The sequence below is a fragment of the Hoplias malabaricus genome, chromosome 4 (assembly GCF_029633855.1).
Source record: "Hoplias malabaricus isolate fHopMal1 chromosome 4, fHopMal1.hap1, whole genome shotgun sequence".
In the NCBI taxonomy this organism is placed as follows: domain Eukaryota; kingdom Metazoa; phylum Chordata; class Actinopteri; order Characiformes; family Erythrinidae; genus Hoplias; species Hoplias malabaricus.
In genome coordinates, this window is record NC_089803.1 from 70,784,782 (window position 1) to 70,802,281 (window position 17,500).

Consider the following 17,500-nt stretch of genomic DNA (forward strand, 5'->3'; position numbering starts at 1 on the left):
ACACACATACTCAGCTAAAAATATTTTAGCTTGGAAAAAATAAAAAGGGCAGTAGTGTTTATCCGTTGCGAAGGACAGGCAGAAGCGGAGTGGAGGCCAGAGCCGCAGTTTTTGACCCGAAGAGCTAATATTTAAACACTTTATTTATAAACGGAAGAAGATAGAGGTAAAAGTTCCAGTGTCCGTTTGCTTTCAACACCTCCGCTGTCCATGGTTAAGTTTAGTCCAAGTCCTACCACCTACCCTTTCTGACCATAAGCTCCATAAAGACTGGAATAGTTTTTCCTGTACGTCACTGGGCCCAGGAAACGTTACTTAGCAAGAGCTCAGCGGTCAGTGTAGAATAAAGGGGCTGTGGGTGATAACACAGACAACTGTACACTAAACCTTCTCATGAACTGCAAGTCACGGCTGGTCTGATTGGCTTAGAGAAGCTTGCACACTCCTTTTTTGTCCTCTTGGCACACACACACACACTCAAATGTCATTTAAAGCATTATAGGGACAGTACATTGACCTGCATTGATATGTTTATTTTATTTATGCATTTATATTTTGTGAAGACTTACCCTAACATTATTCTTAATTACTACTAACCTAGCCCTAATCCTGACCCTAAACCTAACCCCAAAACTAACCCCCAACCCTAGCCCAAAAGGTTAACCTTAACACCAACTCTAATCTTAAAAAAACATAACTCTAATCCAACTTCATCTTACAATATAACCATTTCATTGTGGGCCCCACAAGAGGAATATTGAATATTGAATATTGGGAGTGTTTAAACAGATTATAGTCCCCACAATGTGAGTAAAACCTAGTGTACTTACATAAACGCATGCACACACAGAGAGAGAGAGAGAGAGAGAGAGAGAGAGAGAGAGCCCAGCCTCCAAAAGCTCCCACCCATGAACTCTGCCCTGAGGGTCAGGATCCCAGAGTAATACCAGGATGTTTGAAGACAAAGTGTGGACGTCCATCTGATGGGGACAGACAGTCTTTAGTTGTCCTCAGTGTCAGTAAAAAAAACTCCCCCGCCCCATCCACCACGGACAGACACTCACACACACCACACTCACACACTCCACTACCTCACAGCATGACGAGGCACATTTGTGCTATTTCAGGTTTGTTACAGTACACTGTGTGTGTGTGTGTGTGTGAGTGTGTGTGTGTGTGTGAGTGTGTGTAAAGGGTGGCTTTACTCTGCTTCCCCACATACTACAAATAAATCCACTGGGATCCTATCGCCGCACTCAACTATGTTTGTCCTGTTGTTTGTTTTTCCCTCCCTTCAGCCCTCCATCCTTCCCCTCCTGTCCTCCTACGCGGGTCAGAGAACAAGACAGCGAGATAGCAAGGGAGGAGAGACGGAGAGACAGCATGATGACTGCCCAAATCTGGTCATATAAGCACAGAACTGAGCCCAATAACAAACACCGGAAACATCCCCAAAGCCCTGGCAGAAAACAGCCTCGCTCAAATAATCTCAAACACAAAGCAGCGTGACTCGAGCTGTGCGTGTCTCAGAAAGGAATGTAGAGATTTAATACTAGAAATAATGAGTGGAAAATGAATGTGAAAATATTGGGGATGAATACCATTTTCTCCAACTAAGTATGCGTATGTTTGTACTGGCCGATACCGATACTTGCTTAGAATCAAGAGCACGGTGTTATAATGTAGTTACTAATTAAAACATTTTTGTTTAAGTAAAAATTTTGTTGTTCATTTTTGGAACGAGCTAGCTAGCTAACTATCGTTACATTTATACAGCGCCAATCCATATCTGGGCTCACACACATTTACTCACTCATACAGACATTCATTCACATACACACTCATTCACTCACACACCAGGACAGTTATTAGAGAAGCCAATTCACCTACCCTCCATGTTTTTTGGACTGTCCATCTTTTACACCACCAATAATTAGAATTTCCTTCTGGGATCAGTAAAGTACTGAAAGTAAAATACATATTCATTCATTGTCTGTAAACGCTTATCCAATTCAGGGTCGCGGTGGGTCCAGAGCCTACCTGGAATCATTGAGCGCAAGGCAGGAATACACCCTGGAGGGGGCGCCAGTCCTTCACAGGGCCTATCTACGTATAAATTAGTAAAATGTTTCCGTTATTCCATTATATCCACTGTTCATTTAATAGCAACAGAAGCCTGATCTATGGTGTTGGGTCCAACGGAGAAAAGAATTTTGTTTGACCCACGCGCTCTCGCAAACGGGAAAACATTTCCCGGGAGGAAAATACACTTTGAGTGAAGAAAAAACCCCATCTTGTTCGAGGACAGTCAAAACAGCGTGGCATTCTCACTGCTCTCGGGTTCCCCACAGTCCGCTATGCTTGGGTCGCCATCACTGATTGTGAAATAATTCCAGATCACAGATATTTTGAGTCGTCTGCTCATTAGCGATGTGCACTGGGCACAAGGTATCGGATGTTGGCATCGGAGCCTTGTTTGCGATTACAAGCAAATGAACATGTTATCGGTCAAATACCTGATACCAGTATCGAAAATATCATGCATGTGTATCGAAAACACAACTACAGTCAGAGTACACGATACACCCTACATCAGACGACGTGGTCAGTGATCTCCGTGAGAAGTGTGAACCCATGGAACTCCCTAATGGAAGGTGTGGAGCTTAAAAGGTGTGTGTCCAGCCAGTCATGCAAGTTCTATATTTTCACTCTTGCGCTCATTAATCATCAGCCTGACACTGCTCCACCGGCATCTGTACAAGAGTGGCAGCGGCGCCAGGGTGAGCCCACGCGTTAATAAATTTCCCCATCAGAGAGAGAGGGAAAGAGGGAAAGAGGAAAGAAAGGAGTGTAAGGGAGCTACAGAGTGGGGGAGAAACTAACGAACTGAAAGCTAGAAGGATTTCAGTGGCAGAAGATTAACCCTGGACCCTCACAACCACACGCAGCTGATCTGACGGTTCAGGCTCCTTCAGTTTCTCTGCCTCCAGCATAGTGTTGTTGCTTGTGCACCCTGTACTTCCCGGCCATGCATGTTTCAGACTGGCTGTCGGCATGGCGACAAAGCCCAGATTCCCAATTTACAACTCACCAACAAGTTTCCAGGACTTCTGCTGTGAGGAGAATTTACAAGAACATTATTATTTTTTATATGAGGACATCTGATGCCATACTCAAGAGTCCTTCAAATGGTCAGGCTTCAGTTTCAGCCAGGAACGCTGTGTTAAATCAAAGCGCTTATGTATTTATTTACTGCCATGTTTGTATTATATACAGAGCAGCTGTGGCCTAAAGCAGAGAACGCAATGTTGAAGCAAAGCACTGATTTATTTATTGATTTGTTTGTTTATGGGGGGCATAAGCACAGAAAACACCTCATTTTCCATGAGAACAAGCTAATCATAAAGCCCTCTGAACACAGCATGCTTTTCTACTGTCTTACAGACCACCTGAGATGAGCTTTGAAGCCCAGACAACTCAATAGTTGTTCCAGGTAGAGCTTTCTCCGTGTTTAACAGAGTTTCAGATTTCATTTTTTGATGCAGTGGTGAACTCTGCTGAGTAACAGTCCTCCCAAGCCCATGTGGCTGTATTCATCACTGTAGATGGACAGTTTCTCATGCAGTGCCATCCGAGGATTCAATCAATATTGGTATCCAGACTTCCAGATTTTCCTGAACCATTTCACAATATTTAGTTTGGTACATGATAAAAGACCTAAATTCTTTGCAATCTTGCATTGAACAGTGTTCTTTTTTAGCTATTTCACACTTCTCTACCCCAGTGTGATTACTGTCTGTAACCCTTGTACAGTTCAGGGCGGCGGTGGGTTCCGGAGCCTACCCGGAATCATTGGGCACAAGACTTGATCACACCCTGGAGAGGGCGCCAGTCCTTCACAGGGTGACACACACTCACACATTCACTCACACACTCACACCTATGGACACTTTTGAGTCACCAATCCACCTACCAACGTGTGTTTTTGGAGCGTGAGAGGAAACCAGAGCACCCGGAGGAAACCCATGCAGACACAGAGAGAACACACCACACTCCTCACAGACAGTCACCCGTAGGAAACCCACGCAGACACAGAGAGAACACACCACACTCCTCACAGACAATCACCCGTAGGAAACCCACGCAGACACAGAGAGAACACACCACACTCCTCACAGACAATCACCCGGAGGAAACCCACGCAGACACAGAGAGAACACACCACACTCCTCACAGACAATCACCCGGAGGAAACCCACGCAGACACAGGGAGAACACACCACATCACTGTGTAGCATCCCTTACGCAGCAGGTCATCATAAACAGCAAACAGCCGTTGAAGAGGGTTCTCGGGATCAATGATCTTTACCTGCGGGGCTCTGTAGAGTTTTCTGTGGATGCGATGGAGAAAAAATGTGTGCATCATTGCCAAAAAAACTGAAGAAAAGTTGAGCACAAATTGCAAATCATTCCCTCAAATTAAAATGTATTTTTACCCATGGCCTCTCCCGGTCGAGTATAATGGCATTACAGTAAAACAGTACCTGAGTGGGGGAGGGGTTCGGCAAGAAGCCCTCCACTGTGATAGAAGCCAAAGTGTAAAGAACATGGACTTTTAACAGAGCCCCACTTCTCCACAGCAGACATACGGCGCCACACACACACACACACACACACACCTCCATTCACCCAATAGCCCTTAGTGCTGAGAGATGAACTGTAAACATCCAACACACATACATCATTACACATACATTAGGACACACACACACACACACACACACACACACACAGACTCTCGATGAGTGGGAGTGATGAGTGAAGGTGAGAGGTTCATTTGGGGTGATGAGTTTTACAGTGTGAAAGAAGGCCTGTCTGTAATTAGTGTGTACATGTGTGTATTTGTGCATGTATGTTTGTGTGTGTGCATGTGTGTGTGTGTGTGTGTTCACGAGCATGTGTGTGTGTTTGCATTCTTCAAACTGAGGAATATCATGAACGAAGAGAAAAAGAGCCCACTGACATGTGAAGCTTCTGATGCTGCTACAATTTTCTGATTAAATAGATGGAAATAGTGTGTGTGTGAGAGAGAGAGACAGTGAGAGAGAGAGAGAGAGAGAGAAAGGGAGAGAAAGAGAAAGAGAAATGGAGGGCTGAGGGATGTTGTATAGTACAAGGTCATCACTGAACACTTCACAAATACACCTCTCCTATGGCACCCAATGTGTTTACACACAAACACATTATACAAACAAACAAACAAACAAACACACAGAGAGAGAGAGAGAGAGAGAGAGAGAGAGAGAAGCTGAGTTTTACTTAAAACATTTTGCACACGGCCCGAGAGATGAACACAGAATTACGGGATTCCCAAAAGGTAAATAGAGGACGATTCTATTTCCGTACACTTCTCCATCTTTCATCACATTCTACATAGTCCCTTGATTTCACACCGAGGCCATCCGCCATCTGCAAAGACCCACAATGTCTCTTTGTTGCAGAGTAATGTAGTGATGGTTAATAAACACGAGTTTTTACTGAGCAGCATTCCACGGCTCATCTGTCTTTTTTTCAGCAGCAGCTCACAAAGAGTTCACACTGGCAGATTAACTTCGCTTAACGTGAATGTTCACCTTGTCTTTTCTCATTAGAGTCTTCCTAAACTGGTATAGGGTGATTCTTTCACCAAATCCACATTACACACTGTACACCCCCCTCTCAATGACTTTGTTACCCTCACTGTTAATGAAAAGGCATTTGCGGAGGCTAAAGCATCTTTTTCAATAAACTTGCACGCTTGAATCATACAGACTTATTAATCCAATGTGTCGCGGACACACCCCGGATGCAAGATCCTACTTGTGCTGCATGTGTAAAAAGCACAAAGCCAGCCTTATTTATTCATTCATTATCTGTAACCCTGATCCAATTCAGGGTCGCGGTGGGTCCAGAGCCTACCTGGAATCATTAGGCGCAAGGCGGGAATACACCCTGGAGGGGGCGCCAGTCCTTCACAGGGCAATACACACACACTCACATTCACTCACACCTACGGACACTTTTGAGTCCAACATGTGTTTTTGGACTGTGGGAGGAAACCGGAACACCCGGAGGAAACCCACACAGACACAGGGAGAACACACCACACTCCTCACAGACAATCACCCGGAGGAAACCCACACAGACACAGGGAGAACACACCACACTCCTCACAGACAGTCACCCGGAGGAAACCCACACAGACACAGGGAGAACACACCACACTCCTCACAGACAGTCACCCATAGGAAACCCACGCAGACACAGAGAGAACACACCACACTCCTCACAGACAGTCACCCAGAGGAAACCCACTCAGACACAGGGAGAACACACCACACTCCTCACAGACAGTCACCCGGAGGAAACCCACACAGACACAGAGAGAACACACCACACTCCTCACAGACAGTCACCCGGAGGAAACCCACACAGACACAGGGAGAACACACCATACTCCTCACAGACAGTCACCCATAGGAAACCCACGCAGACACAGAGAGAACACACCACACTCCTCACAGACAGTCACCCAGAGGAAACCCACTCAGACACAGGGAGAACACACCACACTCCTCACAGACAGTCACCCGGAGGAAACCCACACAGACACAGAGAGAACACACCACACTCCTCACAGACAGTCACCCGGAGGAAACCCACACAGACACAGGGAGAACACACCATACTCCTCACAGACAGTCACCCAGAGCGGGAATCGAACCCACAGCCTCCAGGCCCCTGGAGCTGTGTGACTGCGACACCTACCTGCTGTGCCACCGTGTCCCTCCAATGACACTATTTCCTTTTTAGAAACAAATCAAAAAACAAGCAACTACGACACACAAAGATGAGAGCAGACCAAAATCAAACGTACTTCATCACGTATAGTTTACTGCTCATCAGCCGCTATAATCAGCAGCTCACAACTAGAGATACACTTCAAACAGGTAAATTTTGCCAGGAGATGATGGAAATGGAAAAGCCTGCTGAATTTCACCGGCAGTCCATCATTAAAAATGTGTTCTCACAAGCAGTGAACTGAACCAGGGTTCGCTAGGAGGAGACCCACGTTCCTGGTGGACCATGGCACGCTAGCTTGGGTTGCACCCAAGAGCAGAAGTCAGTAGTACGCTCCACCTGTCCAAACAAACGGCGCCAGAGAGAAAGGTTGACTGAACAAGGCATTGAAACGTGTGAAAGCCCCATTACTGGCATCTGAATTCTGCTTGACCCTTCCTTCCTCCATCTCTCCATCAGCTTCCAGATGCAAGTATGTTCAGTTTGGTCCAGATTGTGTTTATTTAGTGTCTGGAGAACTGTCCATTCTGGAGCAGAGGAACAGGGGAGAGCACGAGGGAGTTATAGGTGTCTGTGAGTGAAATAAAAACGAAGGGGGGCCATCTGCTCTCCACATTCCACACATGTCCGTGAGTGACATCACAGAAATGATCACAGCACAGTGCACTCTCGTGTGTGTGTGTGTGTGTGTGTTTTATTCACCTAGTGCTGAGGAATGCAACAGTCTATGTGTAAATGCGTTTCATCCTCTACCTCTGAGACGCAGAAAATGCTACAACACACAGATGCGTGAACCACACACACACACACACGTGTCACAAACCTAGTGGTATTGCCCCCCCCCGCTCACTGAACACACACACACACTCTGTGAACATGTGGCAACTACTGAAGAAACACACTCAACTCTAAACCCACACAGACCTTGGTCCCTGCCCAGTTATCTCATTAGAGCCTTTCTAAACTCGTATAGCATCATTTACAAGCACCTCATATTGTTTATATACCAGCTACTTCAATCACATGTCGAATCTAATTAAAATAACCCACCCCCAGTGTCACTAGGTCTGTTTAACTGCAAACACACACACACACACACACACACACACACACACACTCTGTACACACCACACCCGGGCTGCTGCAGACACAAATGTTCCATGTAATGACTTGGTAGCCCTTGCTGTTCATGAACAGGCAGTCACGGAGGCTAAAGCATGCGCTTTTTCCACACTTAACTCAGAAAGATGTTTTCATCCTCTGTGTCAGGGGGCACTTCCCCGACGTGTTTCACACACACTGTACAAACAGTCCATTCCGGTGACGCTGGTTAATTTTTAGAAACCAATCCAAAACTGGAGCAGATCGGACCGGCTCCAGCGCCGCTAAACTACGACCTACGACCCACAAAGAAGAGAACAGACCAAATCACAGCGGGAGGAAAGTGATCATCGCAAAAAAATAGGCTTTTTTTTTTTTTTTTTTTACTGTTTTATGCCGTTTATGCATTTTATTAAAATGTCGTTTTTAGGAAATGAAGTGTTACAGTTCTATCAGAACAGCACAGATGTTTAGAATGCATTGATAATTCAGACAGATGTTGGATTATGCATTTCTTAACCTCCAGGAGAGCAGATAAATAAGACGACACTCAGCTACTATGTTAAAATAGCTTGCTATTACAGTGGAACCTCTACCTACGAACTTGATCTTGTTCCGTGACCCGGTTCGTAAGTGGAAAAGTTAGTTTCTCGAGTCAATTAAATGTACCCCTGTTTCTGTTATTGGTTCAGTTTGCGGGTCAACATTACCTAGGGTGACCATAAGTACACTAATCCTGGACACGTCATCTTTTCTAGATGTTAAAAAAACGAGTGCTGAATTTCTGAACTGTGTAAAACATCCAGTACTTTGCACTGATTTCATATCAGGGTTTTCTTCTACAGTCTGTGTGCAGATAAATACAGCTTTAAAACATCGGTTTAAGTCCTGCCTTCTCAGTGCAGCTACTGGTCGAGGTCTTGAATGTACAGTAGCCATCGTTCAAACTGCTGCCCACCACAGAGGACTGACAACAGCCTAAAAACTGCCTAAAGGCAAATGTAAACGAACACAACTCAGTTTGACTGAGCATTTAGCTCCTCCCTCCCTCCCTCACTCCCTCACTCCCTCACTCACCCACCCACTCACTCACTCACAACAGATACCTGTGTGTCACCTGTGACCTCTTTTTTATTCAAACAGTACTCTCTTCCCTTTTTATTAAAACATAAATATGAGCGACTAGTCTTGAGCATAATGTAGCACCCAAAGCTCAGCCACAAGGAGTTAGACCCACCTTCAGAGCGGTGAATGCAGGTGTGCTGGTTGTCGCTCAGGAAGAAGCCCTCCTTGCACTGGCACTCGTAGCTGCCCATGGTGTTCACACAGATCTGCTGACAGCCGCCGTTGTTGTCCTGACACTCGTCCACATCTGTCATCAAACATGGAACCAGAGGCAGAGGTAAATCATTATTACAGTGCACCATTCGGTTAAAACAACCCTCTCTTCCAACACACACACACACACACACACACAGAGACACACACACAAAGGGGTCACTCAGGGTCGCTGTGTTCCATTCTGCCCTGTAATCAGAGCGAGCCTTACGCAGGTATTTGTGAAAGGGACTGTTTTGTTTATTTGTCCCTCATGTTCCCCCCCTCTTTTTCCTCCTGTCTTTTTGAAGTGGCTGGAGAAAGCAGTCGGTTCAGATGCAGAACAGGAATGTTCCAGCGTCCACATAAGCATCCTCCAGACGGTCAAGAAAATAAGCACGGTGACCGAGAGACAGACAGAGACTCGGTCCCAGTCCCGTACACGGCGACAGCCTGAAGACAGATTCGTGATTCTCATAGCCTTTTCATTCATTCATTCATTCTGTAACTGCTTCATCCCGTTCACTGTGGGTTCAGAGCAAGAACACACCCTGGACAGTCCATTGCAATCCATCCCAGAGCATCACACACTCACCCAGTCACTTAGACAATCACACCTCTGGACAGTTTCACGCTCTCTCACTCACACACGCACACGCACACGCACACAGGGAAACCACACAGGGCTAATGGCGGTAACAAGTGCACACAAGAACAAAAGTGCAGACCAAAAACATGGATCAAAATGTGGAACTGACCGTTTCACGACAGCTGCCGTCGTGAGTCGGATAAAAACGAACGTGATCTCTGCTGCAGCTGGAGATTTTACAGATGGAAAGCCCCATTACCCATTGTGTTATTCTGATGAAAGTCATTAGTGGTCAAAAGCCAATGACGGACAGTGACTCAGCACTCTCTGACGCACTGGTACGATAAGTGCATTTGTGACTTCGCAGGTTTCTCATGTGTTGTTTAGTCTAAAACCTTCCACATCCTGGATGTGATGAGGGCAGCAACTCATCAACAGCTGTGAGGAGGAATAGATGGCAACAATGGCCATGCCTTCTCTTGTGGCACTTCTAGGTAACTTGATTTCTACCCTCAACACTCTGAGATCTAGAGCCCACCAACCCTCACACTGTGAAACAAGACCACCCAGTCAGTTTTCTGTGTCAGAAAACATGGGATAAAATGAGCCCTTCTCATTCTGCTCCTGTTCTGTTTCTGAATTCAAAAGTGCCTTTAGAATGACCCCGCCCCCTCGTCTGAGTCTGTCCAATCACAGCACTGCACCCTCGCAAAGACAAGTTTAAACACAGCGAAAGAGCACTGAGTAAAAACTGAGAAGCAAAAAACGGCTAAAAACCAGAGCTTCTGCTCCTCGCTCCTCACTTCTGTGCGCTCGGGGTCGGGGCGAACAGCGAGCGGCTCATTATCATTTAAAGCGGGCGTTCTGATGAAGGCTGTTTAGACAGGGGAGAACACTGCTCTGGTGTTTGATCCTTGTGGGATTTTGACCAAAGAAGGTCACGGACATTTCAGTAAGACCCAGAACTGTGGAGAAGGGTACTGAAAGTATCTGCATGTGTTTGTGTTTGTCGCTGTGTGTTTGGGGAGTGCTGAGTGGTGAGGTTTATGAGCTCTATGCAGTGTCGGGCTCCTTTTTATTTGTGTGTGTAAAGCGCTTTATGGCCGTTAGCACCTCCAGCACATCGGCCTGACAGCATGAACAGCTATCCACATCCCTGACTTATCCAGGCGGCGCTGCTAGAGGTGGCTAGCAGGCTTTGTCTTCAGCGTGGCTTATGGGTTAATGCACCCTGGATTCCTGTGTCACGTCACAAAGCCCTAGACAGAGCTAGCGCCATCGCTGCAGTCTGGACATGGCATCCTGCGTCTTACTGGCATTCTCTCAAATCCACACGTGGACATTTACAGCACACACACACATTCATAAAATGAGCAACACACACACACACACACACACACACACACACACAGAGTCTCTGCCTACTTTGGTCACAGTAGTTTATTGTGTGGAGTTTTACCTGGCGACAAGGCTCTTATTTTAAGCCCAGCGGGGCGACTCGAACACGCGGCCAAGACTGCAAGGCCTTTACCGTCCAATCAAAAGCAGCGCTGCTGAAACGAAGGTGGAAAAGGACTATCTTTATGCTGCTCTCCACAGAGGCATCCCTGTCCCTTTCAGAGCTCTTCATACATCACTTATCTGAAACTGCTCCTCGAAAATGGGCTCGTTCATTCATTCATTCATTCGTTCACTCATTCACTCATTCACTCATTCACTCACACCTGTGGACAGTTTCACACACTCACCCAGTCACTCACACACTCACCCAGTCACTCACACACTTGCACCTCTGGACAGTGTCACACACTCACCCAGTCACTCACACACTCGCAAATGTGGACAGATTCACACACTCACCCAGTCACTCACACACTCACCCAGTCACACACACAGGTAGACAGATTCACACTCACCAAGTTACACACACTCACACCTGTGGACAGTTTCACACACTCACCCAGTCACTCACACCAGACTTTAAGTTCTCCAGTAATCTCAGGGCTGTCAGAGTCGAAGAACTTGCCCCAAACAGTGAGGACTTGAGGGTCTGAGCTCTCTGGCCTCGGCTAACACCACTCTCCCCGTAAAGAGTGTGTTGTGGCGTGTTTGGTGTGTGAATGGAAACAGATATTGTCAGTGTGGCCGCATTCTCTCGCTCTCTCCTTCAACAACAGAGGAAAGAACAACATTTCAGCTGTCATCTCTCAATTAAAGCCTGCACTGCCAAAACTTAAACAGGGGGCTGGCATCTGAGCCGGCGAGTTTAAACTAGAGGCCTTTTGTTTTTAGGATTGCGCTTGTGTAAACTTTAATTTGGAAGAGATCGGTGGTGACATGACATAACAGGGAGAGTGCACACGAGGCTGGGGGAGAGCAGGGGCAAGCAGTTTAGGAACGAAAGGAATAACAGAAAGGAAAAAGAAAAAGATGGCTTTCATAAAGGGAATATACTCCCCCTCGTCTCCACAGTGGAACACAGTTCTGGTTCTTAATGAAACGTCTGTGACCCGCTTTGGTCCAAACCCCACGAGCCCCACAGCAGTGTTCTCCCCCTGTGTAAACAGCCCCTGTTCAGAACGCCCGCTTTCAGCACCTGTTCCTTTAAATGATAATGAGCCGCTCTCTGTTCACCCCGACCCCGAGCGCACAGCAGTGAGGAGCGAGGAACAGAAGCTCTGGTTTTTAGCCGTTTTCACTCTGTTCTCTTTCTTCTCCGTTTTTACTCAGTGCTCTTATTTCTCCGCGCTCGTTGTGTCTGTTTTGCTGAGTTTAACCTCGTCTTTGCGCTCTCACATAAACACGGGTCCAGCGCTGTGATTGGACAGACTCAGACGAGGGGGCGGGGCCATTCTAAAGTCTCTGCACTTGACGTCAGAAATGGAGCGGAATCAGAGCGGCTCGTTTTATCCCGTCTTTTCTAACTTCAGATCACAAAAAACTGTGTGAGTGGTTTCTGTTTACAGTGTGTGTGTGTATGTGTGTGTGTGTGTGTGTGTGCTAATGCTCTCAGAAACCTGCTTTTCTTTCCACCTAATATGTTTCCTTTGAATGAAAATATTTGCAAAGCCCTTTCTGCGTCCAGCCTGGTGCTTATTCACTCCTTCCGTTCTGATGAAAAAGTGCGCAGGGGAAAAAACCGAGAGGTTGAAAGATAAACAAACAGCAGCAGCACAGACGTTCATAAAACGACCAGCACATTGAGTCCAGCTGCCTGCGCGGACAGGGAAACAAATAAGTATTGAAATGAAAAAAGACGGGGAGGAACTGCACATGATTATCCATTAATCAGCCTCCCCCCATTACCCTTGATCTTAAATCAATTACAGCTTTAACCTGTTGACGTGCAGCATCTGGGAGTCTGTCAAATGACTTCCTACATGAGCTCCGACAGACACAGGCACTGGGCTCTGTTTCTCCTCTCTTTGTGAGTCTGAGGCTTCTGGTGTGTGTGTGTAAAACCCCTCAGTGTCTGGACCGAGAACAGTCCACCGACCAAAAACATCCAGCCGACAGCGTCCTGTGTCACTGATGAAGGACTAGAGGACGAGCGACACACACTGTGCAGCGACAGATGAGCTACTGTCTCTGACTCTACATCTACAAGGTGGACCAACGAGGGAGGAGTGTCTCACAGAGTGGACAGAGAGTGGACACAGGGTTTAAAAACTCCAGCAGCACTGCTGTGTCTGATCCACTCTACACCAGCACAACACACACTAACACACCACCGCCACGTCAGTGTCACTGCAGCTGAGAATGATCCACCACCACATCACACCTGCTCTGTGGGGGTCCTGAGCGCTGAGGAACAGGGGGAAAGGGGCCAAACAAGGTATGCAGAGCAACATGTGGACTACAGTTGGTAAAGCTGAGAAGAATGGACAACAGTGTTTGGTGTACACGTGTCTAGCCAAAGAGCTATTGGTGCAGTTCTTGCAAAAATAAATACAGGGCAGCGCAATGTCCCTGTGACGTAACTGTTACGTGACAATCAGAGCCAGAGCCTCACAGACGTCAGTCTGCTGTTCACATTGACACTGCTGTCTCAACTGCTCTGTCAGTGGAAAGGCTGACCTCATGGATGTGAGGTGAGGGTGAGAAGGGTGAAGGGAAAGCTTGATTGTAGAGTGTTTGAAGAGGGAACTGGGGGAGAGGGGAAGTGAAAGAAAGAGATGAAGTGGAGATGAGAAAGAAGGGTGGAGGCTGTCGAGTGAGCGAGAGGGAAATGATGTAGATGTGAGGAGGAGGAGGAACTTTTACAGAGATGTACACTCTACACAGGGGTTTCAGCAGTTTCACTTCCTCGTCTCTGCACCGTGACGATGCCTCAGAGGGTACAGTCAGCAATGAAACACGGAGGACATGGTAGGAAGCGAGTGAAGAGTCATGAGGGCAGGGTTGTAATATTTTATCCACACTAACATTCCCCCGAGTCTAAGCCTTGACCCTATATTCTGGAGGTCGCTGGTTCAAATCTCTGTGTTGTTTGAACCCTTCGTGGCCAGGTGTCTTAACAAAACAGCATTGGCCTCGTTCTCTAATGGGGCTTTTCCACTGCATGGTACCTATACTGCTGTACTATACAATTTAACTTATAGAGTAAGCTGAATGCGACTAGAGTGGAGCAGCAGGTAATGTCTCTGTCACAGCTCCAGTGTCCTGGAGGTTGTGGGTTCGAGTCCCGCTCCGAGTGACTGTCTGTGAGGAGTGTGGTGTGTTCTCCCTGTGTCTGTGTGGGTTTCCTCCGGGTGACTGGCTGTGTGGAGTGTGGTGTGTTCTCCCTGTGTCTGCGTGGGTTTCCTCTGGGTGACTGTCTGTGAGGAGTGTGGTGTGTTCTCCCTGTGTCTGCGTGGGTTTCCTCCGGGTGACTGTCTGTGAGGAGTGTGGTGTGTTCTCCCTGTGTTTGTGTGGGTTTCCTCCGGGTGACTGGCTGTGTGGAGTGTGGTGTGTTCTCCCTGTGTCTGCGTGGGTTTCCTCCGGGTGCTCCGGTTTGCTCCCACGCTCCAAAAACACACATTGGTAGGTGGATTGGAGACTCAAAAGTGTTTGTAGGTGTGAATGTGTGAGTGTGTGTCGCCCTGTGAAGGACTGGCGCCCCCTCCAGGGTGTGTTCCTGCCTTGCACCCAGTGATTCTGGGTAGGCTCCGGACCCACCACCGCCCTGAACTGGATAAGGGTTACAGATAATGAATGAAGCTAAGCTAAAGCAAGATGTGTTTTAACCACTGAGACAGAACAGGATTAAGGATGAGGAACAACAAGACAGAGAAAGAGGAGGGAAATCAAGATAGCAAAGCACTGTGAGACAGAGTGAGAGCGAGAGCGAGAGAGAGAGAGAGACTGAGGGTGTGGAGCAGGAGAGTCCTCTCGGTGCCAGTGATGGCCCTCTATGGCCTTGTCTTAGTTCTCAATGCAGTCATTTAAACTTCTATTTGAGACATTCCACAATAAAGTTGTCAAACAGAGAGTGAGCCCATCGCATCTGGGGAAACAACCTGGACTCATTCCAGACCGAGGCACAGCCAAGATAACCAAGAACTTACAGAGAGAGAGAGAGAGAGAGAGAGAGAGAGAGAGAGAGAGAGAGAAAGAGAAAGAGAGAGAGAGAGAGATGGAGAATGAGAAAACAGTGAGTGAAAAGACACAGAACACAGGGAGGGAAAGTGGTGAAATACAAAAGTAAAAGTAGCAAAAAGACAAACAGAAGATTAGAGGGAGGGGGGAACAGGGAGATATCAAACAGAAAGACAGAAAGACACAGAGAGAGAGAGAGAGAGAGAGAGAGACACAGAGAGAGAGAGACACACACACAGAAAGACACACACAGAGAGAGAGAGAGAGAGAGAGAGAGAGAGAGAGAGAGAGAGAGAGAGAGAGAGAGAGAAGACAGATAAACAAAGTGAGAGAGAGAGAGAAAGACACAGAGAGAGAGAGGAGAGAGAGAGACACACACACAGAGACAGAAAGAGAGACAGAGAGAGAAAGACAGATAAACAGAGAGAGAGAGAGAGAGACTTAGAGAGACAGAGAAAGAGAAAAAGAAAGAGAGAGAGAGAGAGAGAGAGAGATGGAGAATGAGAAAACAGTGAGTGAAAAGACACAGAACACAGGGAGGGAAAGTGGTGAAATACAAAAGTAAAAGTAGCAAAAAGACAAACAGAAGATTAGAGGGAGGGGGGAACAGGGAAATATCAAACAGAAAGAGAGAGAGACACAGAGAGAGAGAGACACACACAGAAAGACACACAGAGAGAGAGAGAGAGAGAGAGAGACACAGAGAGAGAGAGACAGAGGAGAGAGAGAGAGACACACACAGAAAGACACAGAGAGAGAGAGAGAGAGAGAGAGAGAGAGACACAGAGAGAGAGAGACAGAGGAGAGAGAGAGAGACACACACAGAGACAGAAAGAGAGACAGAGAGAGAAAGACAGATAAACAGAGAGAGAGAGAGAGAGAGAAAGACAGAAACAAAGTGAGAGAGAGAAAGACACAGAGAGAGAGAGAGACAGAGGAGAGAGAGAGAGACACAGAGAGAGAGACAGAAAGAGAGAGACACACACAGAGAGAGAGACAGAAAGAGAGAGACACACACAGAGACAGAAAGAGAGAGAGAGAGAGAGAGAGAAAGACAGATAAACAGAGAGAGAGAGAGAGAGAAAGACAGAGAGAGAGAGAGAGAAAGACAGAGAGAGAGCAGACAGAGTTAAGGTAGCTGGAACAGGGACGTGATGAAGGCCTGTACAGCTCCATCCTACTTCAGCATCCATCATCATTAGCGTGCTCTAATGAAAGATGATGAGGTCAGCGTCCGCATCCTGAAACTCAATCACGCCGCCAGCTCCGCTCCAGTATTTGCTTTGGATTCAGTGAGTAGAGAAGAGAGGAGAGACAGAGCAGCTCAACTCTTCCTCCTCCGCCAAGCTGCTCGAGCACTGTCCCTCAACAACCCCTGCCCCCCCCCTCTCTCTCTCTCTCCCCTTTTTCACGCTGGGCACATGGAGAGAAACATCCTCACACAGATTCCACGAGACACCACAGTGTGGACCCTCACCACAGCTTGACAAGTCCCCTTCAGACCAATAACACAACATCTGCATTCACTTACAGCGCGGATGCAGACGGACATGTCGAGGACCTGCCACATGAGAAAACAGACATACCCCAAAAACACAAATCTGCCCCAGATTTCTGAAGCCCTACAGCAAGCCCCCACCCCCTCCCAACCCCATGAACCCTGCCCCGCCTCTCAGCGTCGAGGAACTTCATCTTTAAACTATTTCAAAAAAACGAGCTGGGGTGTTATTCATTTTCTTTCGACTTCCCCTCCCTCCGTCCAAGTTTAACCACCAGCATAAACACCCTCTGTGCCGCCTGGGCTCTGGGAACTGCTGTGATCCTGCCACTGGTGACACCAGAGGTGGCGTTTGAGGAGATGAAAACAATCCAGAAGGTTCCCGCCAGCCGCCTCCTGTCAGGACAGCTAAGGGAGAGGGCGCTGGGAGCGAGACGGAACCTCTGCGAGTTTGTTTATGTTTACGGAGGGGTCCTCACAGAGGTCACTTGGCAAAGAGACGAGGAGAGACGAGAGTCGACTAGAGACGACTTCTCTGGAGTTATAAGCAGTGTGTGAGTTTGTGTGGGAAGGGTTTC

The 17,500-nt window shown here is 47.3% G+C and overlaps 1 protein-coding gene across 2 annotated transcripts in view; it reads right to left on the reverse strand.

The window, feature by feature from the left end:
* The window catches only part of scube1 (signal peptide, CUB domain, EGF-like 1), a 91,403-nt gene that overhangs the window by 61,324 nt on the left and 12,579 nt on the right, over window positions 1-17,500 (reverse strand). For both annotated transcript variants that reach the window (XM_066667679.1, XM_066667678.1), the window contains exon 4: window positions 9,179-9,313. In XM_066667679.1, the coding sequence (XP_066523776.1) occupies window positions 9,179-9,313 (135 nt within the window). The remainder of the gene's footprint in view (window positions 1-9,178; window positions 9,314-17,500) is intronic.